Source organism: Ostreococcus lucimarinus, chromosome 4 (assembly GCF_000092065.1).
Source record: "Ostreococcus lucimarinus CCE9901 chromosome 4, complete sequence".
Taxonomy (NCBI): Eukaryota; Viridiplantae; Chlorophyta; class Mamiellophyceae; order Mamiellales; family Bathycoccaceae; genus Ostreococcus; species Ostreococcus sp. 'lucimarinus'.
In genome coordinates, this window is record NC_009358.1 from 588175 (window position 1) to 603988 (window position 15814).

General features: G+C 56.0%; 5 protein-coding genes across 5 annotated transcripts; 3 read left to right on the top strand and 2 right to left on the bottom strand.

Moving 5' to 3' along the window:
- Positions 1-24: 24 nt before the first annotated feature.
- On the bottom strand, positions 25-255 carry OSTLU_31268 (predicted protein; the record flags this gene model as incomplete). Its single annotated transcript, XM_001417510.1, has 1 exon — positions 25-255. One exon carries the CDS (start codon positions 253-255, stop codon positions 25-27), a length of 231 nt encoding a protein of 76 aa, XP_001417547.1.
- A 190-nt stretch (positions 256-445) lies between these two features.
- OSTLU_15102 (predicted protein) lies at positions 446-10184 on the top strand (the record flags this gene model as incomplete). The annotated part of the gene is made up of 3 exons (XM_001417256.1): positions 446-986; positions 2039-3035; positions 3446-10184. Coding segments are annotated over 3 exons (8277 nt in total), but the record flags the coding sequence as incomplete, so codon positions are not given.
- On the top strand, positions 10158-12314 carry OSTLU_813 (predicted protein; the record flags this gene model as incomplete). Its single annotated transcript, XM_001417257.1, has 1 exon — positions 10158-12314. A coding segment is annotated over one exon (2157 nt), but the record flags the coding sequence as incomplete, so codon positions are not given.
- Positions 12315-12367: 53 nt separating this feature from the next.
- On the top strand, positions 12368-13162 carry OSTLU_92634 (predicted protein; the record flags this gene model as incomplete). Its single annotated transcript, XM_001417258.1, has 1 exon — positions 12368-13162. A coding segment is annotated over one exon (795 nt), but the record flags the coding sequence as incomplete, so codon positions are not given.
- A 65-nt stretch (positions 13163-13227) lies between these two features.
- On the bottom strand, positions 13228-15297 carry OSTLU_37252 (predicted protein; the record flags this gene model as incomplete). The annotated part of the gene is made up of 1 exon (XM_001417511.1): positions 13228-15297. One exon carries the CDS (start codon positions 15295-15297, stop codon positions 13228-13230), a length of 2070 nt encoding a protein of 689 aa, XP_001417548.1.
- Positions 15298-15814: the final 517 nt, after the last annotated feature.

A 15814-nucleotide genomic window follows, 5' to 3' on the forward strand; every position in this document is an offset into this window, starting at 1 on the left:
CGGCGCCGTCCTCGACGACCGCCTTCAACTCCCCATCGGCCCTTTCCCCCCCTTGCTCTGCTCAAACACGCTCTTCGACAAGTCCTGCGCCGCCTGTTGCGCCCGTCGCGCCATCTCCGCCGCGTCCGTCGCCGCCGCCTCCTTCATCAGCGCGTCCGACTTCACCGCGAAGCGCTGAAACGTCCTCGAGTTCGCCAGCGCGTTCACCATGAGTTCGTTGAACACGTACGAGAACAATCTATTGACGAAACTCATCGCGTCCGCGCGTCGCGCGCGTCGTCGAGCGTGCGCGTGCGCGAGTCACGCGTCGGCGCGCGCCGTCGAATGACGTCGAAGGTTCGTCGGGTCGGGTCGATCGCACACTCGCGCGCGCGACGACGCGCACAGAAGGACGCGCGACGCGCGCGACGCACGGTAGTCGAGCGCACTCGAGCGCGCGCGCGTCATGATGCGCGGTGGACCGTTTAAACTCCAGAACGCCGACCCCGAGGCGGCGGCGACGGAGAAAATGAAGAAGGAAGCCATCGCGCGCGTGAAATCGTGGGTCGAGGCGCGCCTGCCGAGTGAACACCTGACGAATCGCGATGCGGTGGTGGACGTGAGCGAGGTGCAGTGCGGGGACCCGAATTGCGCGCCGATCGACGCGGTGGTGAGGATCATTTACAGGGAGTCGTGCGGGACGATCTTCGGAATTCCGTGCGAAGTGCAAGACGTGGAGGAGGAAGACATCGAATCGCAGATGCCGCCGCCGGGAGTGATCGAGGATTGGTATCTGGGGAAGCCGACGCCGTGGCCGCCGGAACCGGAACCGCAGGAGCCGGGACCGGTGCCGACGGACGCGTTGCGGTTCGCGGTGGGCGACCGCGTACGGTGCCGCATCGGACCGGGCGAAGATGGATGGGCCGCGGGGACGGTCGTCGCGCATTGGTATCGCGGAAGCACGTGGCCGACGGGACAGTACGCACCGTATCAAGTGCAGCTCGATCGTAAGGATATGGGCAGTGGTTTGATTTTCGCGCCGTACGACAACGATCAGTGCGTGATGAAGGAATAAGCACATCGACGGCGCCGCCTTCTCGATCGGCCATCGCCGAGGGTCTCGCGAACGAATAGCACGAGTATCACAATCGAACCCTCGATAACACCAGTCAGAAGAAGCGAACGACCGAACGTATTGCCCCGCTAGTTTTAATCACACATCCGACTTTAACCAAGCGACGCGTCTTGTCAAGTCGAGCGCGCGAGAAAGCGCCCGCCGCAATGCGCGCCTCGACCCACGTCGCATGCTCACCAGCCTACATTGCATCGTCGATGCGGGTCGTTCACATCGCATCGCGCGCGCGCGCGACCGCGACTGCGTCGACCGCGGCGTTGCCACGCGCGTGAAATCGTTCCGAGGCGTTGCGAGACGAATCGTTTCGTCTGGCGAGCGCTTTTACGCGACCGAACGTTCCTTCAAGCGACCGCAACCGAGCCGTTTTGTGCTCCATCCCACGTCGGCGATCGTGTATGATCGTAAACTCGCGAAGAACGCGCGACTGACGCCGTGCGAGAAACGTCTCGACGACGTCAATGCCGCCGCGAATCTACTCCTCGCGGTATCGTGGTACAACGCGTCGCGATCGTATGCGGAGTGGCGAGCGAGTGAGGCGGGCAAGACAAACTGAGTGCGACGTCGAGCGAATTGAGTGCGACGTCCATCGTTTTAGCGCACGCGCTTCGCCATCGCCGAATCCAGACGAACGAAGTAGGGCGCCGCGCTAGCGAAATGTTGTGCCGAGAATACCAACAGACACTGCACGACGCACGACGCACAACGCACAACGCACGACATAACGCGACGCACCGATGCTCGCCCGACCAATCGTCGTCACGGCGTCGCGAACACAAGCTAATACGCACGCTCATTCGCTGCGTGCTCGCGTTGCATTCCCGCGAAACTCGCGCGTCGTCAAGTTGAGAAAGCCTCCCCGCGGCGCCGCGCACGTCTGCACGAGTCCGGCGCGGCCGAGAGTGATGGTTGTCCATGCGGATCCAGACGACGTGCGAACGACAGAACCCGAGGCAGAGGTCGAAGACGCCACGGACACTTCCGTCGAAGACGCGACGAAAGAAGTCGAAGCTGAGGTCGTCGAACCTCACCGAGTGATGACACCCGAGGCCATCGAGACGAAGAAGGCAGACGTGGACTCGGACGACGAAGCGCTGGCGGAAATGACGCGCGTGTTGCAAACTTCTTTGAGTCCGCGCGCCGCGGCGCTCATCGCGAAGGGCTTTGTTGATCTAGGAGTGGAGTCACCGAGAGATTTGCGCCGCGCTGTGGCGAAACGATCGAGCGCGATGATTGGCATCGAAGCGCTCGCAACGATCTTCAACGGATTGATGTGTTTCAGTTTGTTCTCGCTCGCAGCCGCGGCTCAGTTCTCCGACTTCTTCATACCGAGCTTCTGGAATTACGTCGTGACGTTGTTAGGCATGGTTGGTGCCGCAATCTTCGCAGTCGAGGCGGGCGCGCATCTCTTCATCACCGCCGTCTACGTGTACAGCACGATTCGATTCGAGACGACTGATTTGAGAAAGTTCGTGCAATCCATGCAACGGATCGGCGATAACGATCACATCATCGGTGTCGTACCGCAATCGTCAACCATCAAGCGCGCGTCCACGCTCGTTCACGTCGTGAACGTGTTGAATAACCTTCGCGACGCGTTGCATTCCGAAGCCGAAATCATCACGCCGACGCACAAGAGCACTTTGCACAACTTGGCGGCGTACTTCGAGTACTCCAACGCTCAAGCGAAGCAAGGTTTCAAACCAGAGGACTATGGGCTTGACTCGAAACAGTGCATGGCAATTGCCTCTCTGTTTTCTGAATGGGACACTGACGGAAGCGGAACGCTGCGCAGCGAGGAGCTCTCAAAGCTCCTTCGCTCGCTCGGCGACGACACGATCAATGACATGGACGTCAACATGGCCATGCGCATCCTCGACAAGAACGAGACCGGTGAGATCGACTTCGGTGAATTCGTCAAGTGGTACAAGGACGGCGTCAAGCTTCCCGATACGATGACTGCGAGCAAATCGGGCGCCGACGACCTCGAAGACATCGACCCCAACACGCGCATCGACGAAATCACCGGCTGATTTGGACGCGAGCCGGCGACTTCGATTTCACCTTCTCTACCCACCTTTATCACGTTTACCGACACAGCGACGATTTTCAATACTCTACGACCAACGACCTTTCCATCCGCCAACTGTCGCCTCGGCGTCTTCACAGAGATGGCCTCACACGGACGCTCGCTTCACCTCGCGCGGTCGCGCCGACGTCGCACGACTTGAGCGACGTCGAGTAGTGTGTACTCGCGGACGAGCGCGCGTCCGTCGCTCCGCCGCGGCCGCGCGCGCGCGCGATGAACTTTATTCGCCGTTTCGCCAACTCGAGTAATCCGACGCTCGACGCGCGCGACGCGACGCCACCATCGACGTCCGCGCCCGATGCGGCGGGCGCCCGCGTCGAGCTTCGATCCGCCGAGACGATCGACGTCCCGCGCGTGATGAATTCGATGTTTGACGAGGGCAGGGACGGGGATTTGGTGTTTTCGTGGCAGTTGATGTCGGGCACCGCGAATGCGGGCGAAAGCAGCAGACGCGAAGCGACGAACGCGTTCTTCGACGCGTTTTCGGAGACGTACGCGCGGTGGGAACCGGCAAGGGCTAGGGGTGCAGATGAAGGGGACGATTCAGACGTCGGGTGCGCGGTCGCGCATCCTCGCGCGGTGACGCTCGCGGCGGTGGAGGACGCCGCGGGTCTGGGGGAACGGTTGGAGCGTGCGCTCACGGGCACTGTCGACGTCGGTGGAATCGAGCAGAGGATGGCGAGCATTGGTGTAGAAACCTTTCGAGCTCTGGAGATTATGTCGAGGTCGGCGCACAACAGAGTGTTCATGGAGCAGTGCGGGGCGAGTCGCGCGTTGGCAAACGCGTGCAAAACGTGCGCGCAGCGAATGTTGACGTTCAGCGCGGGGGCGGCGTCGGCTTCAAAAGAAAATTCAATCGAGGCTGGAGCGCTGTTGGAAGCGTTGCAGCACGTCGTGGAGCACGCGGTGAATGTGATTGATTCTTTCTTGGGCGACGCTTGGGCACTTCGTTCGTTCAACGAAAACGGCGCTTTGTTGGCTTTAATTGAAGTATTACGTGCGGAAAAAGTGGTCGTTGGTCGTGTCCACGGTGACGTCCGTAAGATGGCAATTTCAATAGAGCGAATGGCCATGCGCGCGATCGGGCGCGTCATGCACGGCGATGCCGCCGTACAAAAGAGCATAGCAGGAGCAGGAGGCTTGGATATTTTTTTTGAAGGCGTGTACCCAATCGAGGCTGACGTCAGCGTCGATATCGCGGGGTTCGAGACGTCGCTCATGAATCTCGAAATATCGCACACGCTACTTGCTGGTAATAAGTCCAACGTTGAGCGCGCTCAAGGCATTGGTTTGTTTACGCGAGTGGCCCGTCTGATGCGCGCGGCGAATGATTTGAGCGAAACACTCGTCTCAGATGAGGCGAGCACGTCAACGACGGAAGGCGAAGTCGCTGGTGTTCCATGGAGCGCGCAGCTCTTAGACGACTCCCTACGTTGTCATGAAGTCATCATCACGGACGGATATCCTAGTGAGGTGATTAAGAGACTGTTGAAATTCGTCCATCAAGACACCAGCGCCGCTGGCGGTTGGGCAAGTAAAGGAGCGAGGGAAATGATCTTAAAATGTCTCTTCGATTCGATTATTGAAGCGTGCTCGAGTTCAAAAGAGTCATTCAAGAGCGATTCAGAGTGTGTGAGATTTAGAGCACACGTGTTACGCTTTTTTAGTGACGCCATCGATATAGATCCCGCGGTCTTGCGCGTGATGCGTCAAGCACGCGCGTGGGACATGTTGTTAGACGCCGATACGTACGGCGCAATTCCTTCAGTGGATCACAAAAATGAATATGAATCGGTGTCAGAGAGCACGACGTCGATCTTACGGCGTCGTGTACAAATTCAAACCGCGGCGTTACTTCTCAAAGCTTGTCAAATTGCCGCCGAATTGTCTGATTGTGTGGACGAATGCAACGTTCTGATCGGCACCATCACGACGAGAGCAATACAGCCGTCGGTTGCGATTCGGCTTTGTCGCGTTCTAGAGCTTCTGCTAATCGATTCGTCGCACAGTGTGTGTAAAGCGTTATCCGAGGTGGAAGCTCCAGGTCGACTTGCGGGGGCGTTGAACGCGCAATTGAAATGCTGGGGGTGTGACCAGGTAGCGTTCATCGGTGAAGTAGGAGCGACAGCGAACTCCGCTGCTTTTGGTTCTACACTAAGCGCACTGAGGGCGTGTCTGAATGGTCCGGACGTGCTCGCGGCGTCGGCACTCAACAACGATGGTGTTTCTGACTTGATTTTCAACGAGCTTTTGTGGACAAACACGACTCGCGATTTAGCCATATCGGCCGTCGTATCTTTGGTGGGGTTGCGTCTGCACGCTCCATCACCTCACGCCAGCGGCGCGCATCGTGAAGCATGGTCAAGCGTGGCGCGCCGATTCATCCAGGCCCTTCCCCGTGCACGAGGTACCGATATCACGTTGTTATCGGCGATGCTTTCTGGGTTGCGTCAAATGTTGAACAATCCAAACGGCTCCGGAGACAGTCTGCGAGAATGGATATCGTCTGAAGACGGCGCAGAGTTTGTACAAATCGTTGCGCTTTGCGATGGTGACGCTGGTGAAGAGGTTGGGTTGGATGTCATAGCGACGTTACAGGCAGTGATCTCTAACTCGCATTCGTCAGCCTCAACGTTTGAGCGCTCAGTTGGATACGACACATTGATTGACGCCATACAGTGCGCTCGCGGCGCGGGTCCAGTATCCAAACCTCTGTTCGACGCCCTCATGAGCTTTGTTATTGATGACGACTATGGCACAGGGGGCGAGTCCAGCGGCATCGCTTTGCGGAACGCTAAGGCGCTACAAATGCTGCTCACTCTGATAGGAAACCTCGGCGCGTCTGACGAGTTAAAGGATGAGCTTCTCAAGGCTTTTAAGCAGATGTTGTCAGCGTCTGTGACGTCAAAAGCCACCGCAGATGCGGCTGGTGTTTTAGACTTCTGTCTTCAATGGTACGTGGATGCGAATCGCCGGCAAGCAGTACTCGAAGTCATCGCGCTTTGCAGCTCGTTTTCAATGTCCACCAAGCACGTGCGTCAAATATTCCGTCTGTTGCAGGGCGACTCCATTTCAGCGGACGATCAATTGCAGCTGCTCCGGGTCCTACAGCACTCCGCAAAGCGAGTTGGTCCTTCTACATTTTTCGATTTCACTGGACCTGGTTGCGGGATTCACGTTAATAAACAACTAACTCTTCCAGTACGAAACGGCTACACCGTCTCGATGTGGTTCCGCATCGAGCGGTTTCCGGAGTACGGCGGTCCAGTGCCGCTGTTTTCTTTACTATCGGGCGCTGGTAACGGCATTTTAGGAGAGTTACATGCGAACAAGCTCACGCTTGGCATTCGAGGATCCACGGGCACAGTTGATACCGCGTCGATCGACATCACAGTACGAGAGAACGAGTGGACTTTCTTAACGATTGTGCACCTTCCGGTGCGAATGTCGCAACCCCTGGTTCGTGTCTTCCTCGATGCTGGCATGGTTGGTCAGGCGAAGTTGCGTTACCCGATCAAGTCCACGGAAGCGATATCGTATTGTCGCATTGCTTCCGTGACGTTCGACGTTAGCCTAGAGAACGCGCACGTCAAGGTGTCACCGTTTTTCGGCCAACTGGGTTCGACGCATATATTCGATGATGCCCTTTCGCAACCGGCGATTGCGATGATTCATGCACTCGGTGCAGATTATGTCGGACGTTTTAAGTCAACAGAATCGCAAACGGAAAGAATCCTTCAGGCAATCAGCGTGAACGCTGTCGAGGCTCGCGATACTCGCGAGTATCTCGCCGATCATCGACTGATTAGTATAAGCGCAGTCACCGTCGCCGGTCGAAGCGCTCAGTCGGAGGTGTACGACGTGAACGAATATGATTTGATCGGAGGGGCGAAAGTTTGCGTCACAAACTCAGTCAAAGACGTCGTGCACTGCCTCGGTGGTGTTCAAGTCGTTCTTCCAATCTTTTCTGACATCCTGCACGCCGCCGAGACGTCGAAACGGCGACAAATTGTTTGCGAAGGGGTTCATCTGCTCGTTGCTTTACTCGATGGAAGCAGACTCAATCAAGTTACGTTAACGTTGTGTGATGGGTACGCCTTGATTGCAAATCTTCTGCGAGAGAATGCAACGACTTTACTCTGTCCAGATTTACTCCCAGCACTCGACAGGCTTCGTCGTGCGGGCGGGATCGAGCACGAATCGGCATCGGCACGCATCGTCGTTGATTTGCATCTTTGGTCCCTCGCCGATGACGCCACTCAAAAAGCGCATGGCGAGTACTTGTTGAGTTTGGCGACCAAACACTCGGATGGATTACGATTTCATTTGCCAACAAGTGATCTCATCGATGCCCTCGATTTCACTCCAGGTGCGAGTGGAACGTCTCGTCGTCGAGTTTTGTTGGACGTGTTGAAGCAGCTTGTTATCGACGCCCCGAATCAGATGATTGAGGAAACTGCGGAAACTATCGTTCACGTCATCGAAGAATGTGCCGACGAAGACACCGTTGGTGATGTTCTGCGCTGGCTAGTTAACTGCATGCAACCGGGTGAGGAAGTTCAGCCCACGCTCTACCAGGCTTTCACCAAGCTCGGCGGACCACTGCTGGCGCTATCGCCTTTGAGCAGGAGCTCCAGGCGAGTCCGCTCTTTCGCTCTTCTGTGGCTTGCAAACTTGATGCCTCCGCTCGAGGCTTCGAGCAAGAGTTCTGGGGGTGCCTCTCATATATCTGCTGCTTTCGGCGCGGCCGCTGGTGCGCTGACTGCCACTCTCGGCGGCAAGTTCACGGCGACAGCGAGTCAGGATTTTGAAGTCGGCTTTTTCACTGCAGTCGCGAACGCCCTCGAAAAATTCCCCCTCGATATCGCTGAATCCCGCTCGGCGCTCTTTGAGCTTTTACTTGGTGGCCAGGCGCTACCAGCGGAAAAAGTAGCCGAAAGGTTGAACAGGGAAAAGAATTCATCCGTGCGAGCTGCGGCTGGCAGGCTCTTTGCCAAAGTCACAGGCCACGGAAACGACGCGCAAACCAAAGATAAGGAGTGTATTAGCGTTGGTGTACCCGGTATAGTCAATGCAGGCGCCGCTGGGGTGTTGCTTCGACTGATGAATTCAAGCGATAATGCGGAAATGCGTTTAAGCGTGCTCGAGCTGCTTCTCCAACTCGTGGAAGGTGCAAGCGTGAACGCACAGGCTGTGCTGGAGCAGCGAGGCTGGCAGACTTGGATCCTCCCCATCCTCAAAGACCACAGTGACGAAACGCAAAACGACGAGAAATCGATGGCTCGACGATTAATAACGGCACTTCTCTCGCACGCGGTGCTCAAGACTGACGAAGGTCACCAGCACGTGTCGAACATGCTTGGCGTCATCGACATTCTCATCAAACGCGGCGTCTTAGCCGATGAGTCAGACTTAGCGCAGGAACTCCTTTCGGATTTGCTTGAGTGCATTCTCCCGACGCGAGCGTCTTCGTCCGAGCAAGACGAGTGGTCTGAAGTGCAAAATGTTGAGTCACCGATATGTCGTCGCAACCTTTCGAGACTTTTGCACATATTCGACTCAATCATTTCCGACACGTCCGCGACAGCGGCCGCGCTTGGAGTACCGAGTGCCTCCGATGCAAAGTCCAGCGTTAAGAAGATCTCTTGGAGATTTTACGACAACTTATGGAACCTATTAGATGCGATCTCTCCTCCTGGTCATCCCGTGGACGCGCCCGAAGAGACGGCGGATGCCGTAAAATCCACAAACATGGCTCAAAAGCTGCACAGGCGAGCGAAGAGTATGATTCGTGATTTACCATTTTCGAGCAATAGCGAGAGCGAGTTTGATAGCGTCGAAGCCGTTGAGGCTCTGCGCAAGACTTGTCAGCGAATGGGATTCAGGTTGACCTTACTTTACGTGCGAGCGAGCGCGCTCGAAGAGTTGCAGACAGCACTGAATACGTGCATTGGACTTCTACCATCATTTTTGGCCCCAGTCTTGGTCGACAAGGATGGAAAAGCGATGGATACCGCGCCGCTAGGGAACAGAGCGCACTTGTTTATCGCGGATTTGATGCGTTACGTCGAGTTTGCTAAAAAGAGTGAAGATCCTGATGCGTCAACACGGTCGCAGCTCGTCGTAAATCTCGTTCGACTCGCATCTGAGGTTGGTAGACTTCTGCTTTCAGATTGCGCGAGCGTCGAGGAGTGCGCGCATTTGGACGGCCGTGATTTGATTTCTGAACAAAAGGTGGCAGCCGCCGCAGCGATCGAGGCCAAAGAGTCTAGGAAAGTCAAAGAGCTGCGCTCAAAAGTGAGTGAAAACTTTCTTTCCGAACGTACGCGGCACGAGCAAAGGCAAGCGCAAGCCGAGACGGCACTGTTAGAGACTCATAAGTCTAAATTGGGTCCGGTAAGCGAGCGCGAGCGCGCACGTCGCGCGATGCAGCGTCTGACGTTTGAAGAACGTTGCGATGTGCTCGCTCGTCGGTGGTCCGCGATGTTGCGCGACTTACAAGGTGAGCGAGGCGCGTGGGCGGCTGAAAACTGTGATGCAAAGGCGCACTGGAAACTCGACAAGTCTGAGGACTCATCGATGAGACGATCTCGTTTGAAGCGCGATTATAAGTTTGTGCAGTACGAAGACAATCAAAAAGGTGGCGAATCAACATTACAAAGCGATGTACAAGATATCCAAGCGGTTCGCCTCGTCGGCATGGGTCAAAAATGGAAGATGAATTCGGATAGCGACTACGTTGATGTCGATGATGTCGCAGACGAACTCGCAGAAAAACTCGCTGTGGACAAGGAGAACGCGATGCACAATAGGAGTAAAGTCGTGTTCAGCACGCCGGCATCACTCGTGACGCTCACGAGAACTGTACTGGGTAAGCTCAATGTCAGTCGTGATGCCGTTGTATTTGCCGCCGATCGTACGCATGAGAGTGCGAAAGATCATCGAAAACGTTTCTGGCGATGGAGCTTGAGTGAAATTGTCGAGGTACATCACATGCGATATCGCCTTCAGCACAAGGCTTTCGAGATGCATTGCGCGGATCACACCAGTGCCTTTTTTGCGTTCGATACCAAGAAAACGGCGCGATACGCAGCTACGCGCGTGGCATCATCGGCGGGGGCGACTTTGATGAACAGACGTGCGAAAACTGAAGCAGCCGAACGCGCGAAGGAGCTCTGGCGCAGACAAAAACTGAGCACTTTCGATTATCTTATGGCCTTGAACGTCTTCGCCGGGCGAACGTTGCACGACTTGAGTCAATATCCCGTTTTCCCTTGGGTGTTGAAAGAATACGAAGCTGAAACAATAGATCTGGCCGACCCTTCGGTGTATCGAGATCTGAGAAAACCCGTTGGCGCGCTCAACGAAGAGCGTCTCAAGAACTTCGTTGAGAGATACAAGTCGCTGTTGGACGACCCTGACACGCCGCCTTTCCATTACGGCAGTCATTACTCATCGTCCCCGATCGTACTTTTCTTCTTGTTACGCCTGGAACCTTACACGAAACTCGCTCGAGCATTACAGGGCGACAGATTTGATCGAGCAGATCGCTTATTCCATTCGGTCGCGGAAACGTTCAAAGCTTGCGTAGAATCATCCGCTGATGTCAAGGAACTTATTCCAGAATTTTACTACTCGTCCGAGTTCTTGACGAATACAAATGGACTAAAACTTGGGGTGCGACAGGACGGATCGACTATTGATGATGTAGTTCTCCCGCCTTGGGCCAAGGGTTCGAGGCACGAATTCACTCGAGTGATGCGGGAATCGCTAGAATCGGACTACGTAAGCGAAAATCTGCACCACTGGGTTGATTTGATTTTCGGGCACGCACAGCGAGGGGCCGCCGCGGTCGAGCGATGCAACGTGTTTTATTATCTCACATACGAAGGCGCCGTGGATATCGACACATTAGAAGATGATGATCAACGGAACGCGATCGAGACACAAATCATCAACTTCGGTCAGACTCCCGCGCAAATTTTCAGGCGCGCGCACCCAGTTCGTCTGCCGCCCCAAGCGACAGAACACGTGGTTTCAATCTCTCCCGAATCGCTCAAACTCGCGACAGTTGTCTCATCCGAGTCTAACGGCCTACCGATGCGGGCGCAAGCGGTGGTGCACGCCACCGCGTACGATTCGCGTATTGCCGTGGTCACCGCTGGACGAATGGTTTCCATTCAGCGCTTACAACGTCCTGGAACGACATTCGGGCTGGGTGGCGTCGATCACTCAACCGCGTACGCGCTCGAACCAGAGACGACATCCCGGCTCATGCTCGAAATTGACGTCGACGCCGATTCGCTTGCGCATTCGCAATCCGTCAATGTCGCTCTGAAAGGCAAAGTCTTGCTGAGTGTTGGCCATTGGGACAGAAGCATGCGTATTTTCGACATTGAGGAGGGGCGCGAGATGCAGCGTATCAGTGCACATCGAGATGTGACGACGTGTCTCGCGTTGTGCGAACTCGGGAGCTCGAGGAGCTGGGACGAGGCTTCGCACCAAATGGACCAAGTCATCGTGGTTACGGGAAGTCGCGACACCACGCTCGCGATCTGGGAGATGGTGCTCCCTCAAGGAGGCTGGGGCTTTAGTAAAGGCACCAAAGTCCTGAGCGCCGAACCAAAAATGATCTGTTTCGGTCATGACGAAGCCATCACGTGCGTTGCTGTGAATTCATCGCTCAACTTGGTAGCGAGTGGCAGCATTGATGGCACCCTCATCCTGCACGACAGCCGGGATGGGCACATCGTTCGTGCATTGGAAAGCACCCCACCTGGGTGCATCCCATCGTCCATCGAATTGCTTCCAAAATCATCTCTCGTCGTGTGCGCGTGCGGCGTCGCCGGCGCGCTGTCCGTGCATGATGTCAACGGTGCCACACTCGCCAAATCGCTCAGTCGGCACGAAGCCTTTGACGCATTTTGCGTCACCCGCGACGAGCGACATATTCTCATCGGCAATCGTCGCGGAGACATCACTGTCCGCGCCGTGCATGATTTATCGATTCGTGCGCAAATCAACGTCGCCAACGCGGGCGTCGTCTCCATTTCACCCGTCGCGCGCGACGAGTGCCTCGTCGTCGGTCTTGCCGACGGTCGTGTGTGCCTCTGGGCGCCCGCGGCGCGTAGCCTTTAACTGCATTGTAAAATAACTAGCTCAATCCGTTGATCCATCGTCGTCCTCGCGCGACATCGCATCTCGCGCCAGCCGCGCCAGTGACTGGCCAGTTGCGGCGCAAGATGAACGCAATCCGAATCGCACGTCACTTGCGGCCGCATCGAACGCGCAGCATGACGAAGGCGAAGAAAACCAAGCCCGCGCACAAGTCGAACAAGAAGAAGAAGGTCGCCCCCGCGAACCGCGCGACGACGCGCGCGGCGCTGCAGAAAACGCCGACGAGGGGAAAGACGGTGCCGGCGAAGTTGACGGAGAAAAATATGACGCCCAAGGCGCTGAGGACGCCAAAGACGCCGAAGATGACGTCTGCGGGCGTGGCGAAGAAGCCTCGGTCGAGCACAAAGTCGGACGGGCGGCGAACGACGCCGAAGAAACCTAAAAATACGACGTCGTATATCATGAATCAGCGCAAGTACGGTGCGCAACCGCCGACGCCAAGACCGTTGAGTGGGATGAAGAGCCCGAGATTGGAAACGCTGGCGACGGCAACGATGAAACCGCCAGCAAGTGGATTAGATATGTTCGGAAGCATGCTCGGGGCGTTGTCGCCGGCGGCGTTAGAGAGGGTCGAGGTCGAAGGTGAGGAGTCGACGTCGGAAGTTATCAAACTGTGTTCGATTATTACCGAGCAAGCGAAGACGATTCAGCGATTGGAGTCGGAGGTTAATCACCTGCGGGCGCAGTTACAGGCTCGAGCGGTCGCGCCAGTCCCAACGTTGCGTCGTGTACCGTCAACGACATCTGAGTTGGCGTCGCGCATTGCCGGTTTGTTCAAGCGATGAACGTCGCTAATGATTTGTAATCTTCACATTGTACTACGTGCCGCAAGTCGGTTTCTTATCGGTGCCTAAACCGTCATATACTTTCGTAGAATCGCGCGCGCTAAGCCGTTTGCGTTCGAAGAACGATAGATGAGGGATAAGTTGTACGCCGCTTCGCGACGCAAATCGTCCGCCTCGGAGCTCACCGGCATCTCCAGACAACGCTCATAAATCGGACGAGCGAGGTGCGGAAAGCCGAGATGTTGCAGGCCTCGGGCCAAGTTGTACATCCCTTCTTGTGGGCTTGTCGTGTTCAACTCCGCGGTACGTTCGAGCAGAACGACAGCTCGAAGCGCCAGTGCGTGACGCTGCTGCTCGTTTGAATTTCTCGTTGCCATGTGCAAAAGAGAAATCGCCGCACATAAATTCACCTCGTGATCGTTCGGCGCGATCGTGAGAGCCGTGAGGAAATCGTGCATTGCTATAGACCACTTTTTGTTCCACGTGTGAACGTACCCAGATGCCATCAAAGGTAGCAGACGTTCGCGTGAGGCATCGTCGAGGCTACTCGCGACGAGACGCTTGGCGAGCTTTGATGTTCCAACGCTGAGCGCTCGAGGATAATCGATAGCCATGTGCATCAGCATGTTCCAAACCGTTACCGAATTCGGGAATACCTCAAGAACACTACGACAGCTTGCCGCAGACTCTTGCAAATCGCCCATCATGTACGCCACGAGCGACTTTAGGTATCGTAGCGAAGCCGTCTGCTCTCGCGTCAGCACGCTCCCCGCGGAGAATGAAAGCGCATGATTCACGATGGTTCCCGCTTCTTCGTGTCGACCGAGCCGAATAGCGACCTCGGCACCGCTTATAATATTAGCAAACACATCATCATCTGATATCCGAACGTTATCGTCCACGAAATCATCGCTCCCCTGTCCCGCGCGTTGGAGCTTGCGTTGCGATCTTTTTTCGCTCAAGTCTTCCAAGAGCTTCAACGCAGCTGGAATGATGACAGTCAGTTCGGCTTCGCTCAAGAGCTTTCTTTGTAAAGCAGTCACGCGCAATAAAATGCCATATTTCTGTACCTCGACGTCATCTAAATTTGACACAAGTGACCTCGCCCGCCTCAACGATTCTTCGTCGTCTTGAAAACGCGAAAGCGAATCGGCTAGAGATACGGCGATGAATACGTCGCTCGGGTGCTTGTCATGGAGCATGTCGTAAAATTCGACTACCGCGCGCAAGCCCCTCGATTGCTGAACGCATCGCTCTACGCGCTGCCACATATCGACATTGTCGTACTCGTCGAGCGCGATTAAGTGCATGAACACCTCTTCCGCCTTCGACGCCAACCCAACCTCCATCAGAGTTTTTCCGCAGTCAAAGTACAAGTCATCAAACTCAGTCACCTTGTGCCGCAAGAGCTCTTCAATGCGCTCCATGCCTTCTTCCGTTTGTCCTTCGTAAAGCAAACATTGACCTTGTTTTACGGAAATGTCCAAAGGCAGCTGTCCAGAGTCGACGTGCTCTAAAATATTCGCGCGCGAACGCTCGACAATTTCTAGTACCTCGGAATACTTGCGGAACTCAATCTTCAACTCAATCAAAATGTTCACCACTGTGGCGTCGATGTGCTGTGGATACGCTTTCAGCATGTGCTCTAGAGCATGCTCAGCCTTATCTCGCATATCAGCACTATAATACAACTTGGCGAGCAAGACCACGGCGTCACGCAAAATAGCGCCGTCGAGCGGCGGCAAATCGTCCTTCAGCACCCACTCAAGTTGCTCAATCGCCTTTTTCGCATCTCCAAGCTCCGAATACAACGTTGCTTGATCCATTTTATTCTCGTAATTGTGCGGGTCAGACCTCGCCGCCTTTGCTAAGCAATGTATGGCGTAATCTTTGTTGTTCACGTTTACCGCCAGCGACGCCATGCGATACCACATCGACGGGTCCACCCCACGCTTCACCGCCGTCGCCAAAGAGTAACTATCCAACGCCTTTTCTAAATCGTTCGTTTCCTCGTACACCAGCGCCAATTGCTCGTACGGTTCGCTCGAATGCGGGATTTTCACAATCGCCGCGTGCAACTTACTCACCGCCTCGGCGTATTCGCCCCGCGCGTACAATATGGTCGCATCACTCATTAAATCGTTTGCCTCCATCGCTTGCTTCGACCGCGCCGACTTCTTCTGTCGCCCCTTTCGCCGCCGTTTCCTACTCTCGTTCACGCCGCCCATGCGCAAAAACGCCGCCATGGTCGGGTTTCGTCGCGCCGTCGCCTCGTCGTCGTCGTCGTCACGCGCCGTACCTCCACCGCGTCCTCCCGACCCATCGCTCGTGCCCGCCAGCGTCGACCGCTCGTACGCGACGACTTTCTCCGCCAGTCTTCCCTCGCGCAGGAGCTCGAGTCCATCGAACGCTCGACCGTCGCGTTCGTTGTCGGAATCGGTTTCTTCGTCTTCGTTCGATTCTGATTCGGATGCGTCGTCGCCGGCGCGCGCGTGGGGCTTGCCGTGCACTCGCAGACGCCTCGCGCACGAGGGCTCGTCTACATCGTCGATCGCGCGCCCGGGGAGGGACATCGCGCGCGCGCGTCGCACGATGGCGTGCGACGGTTGTCTGTGCGCCAACTGAACTCGCTCGCGTCTCGCGCCTCGTTCG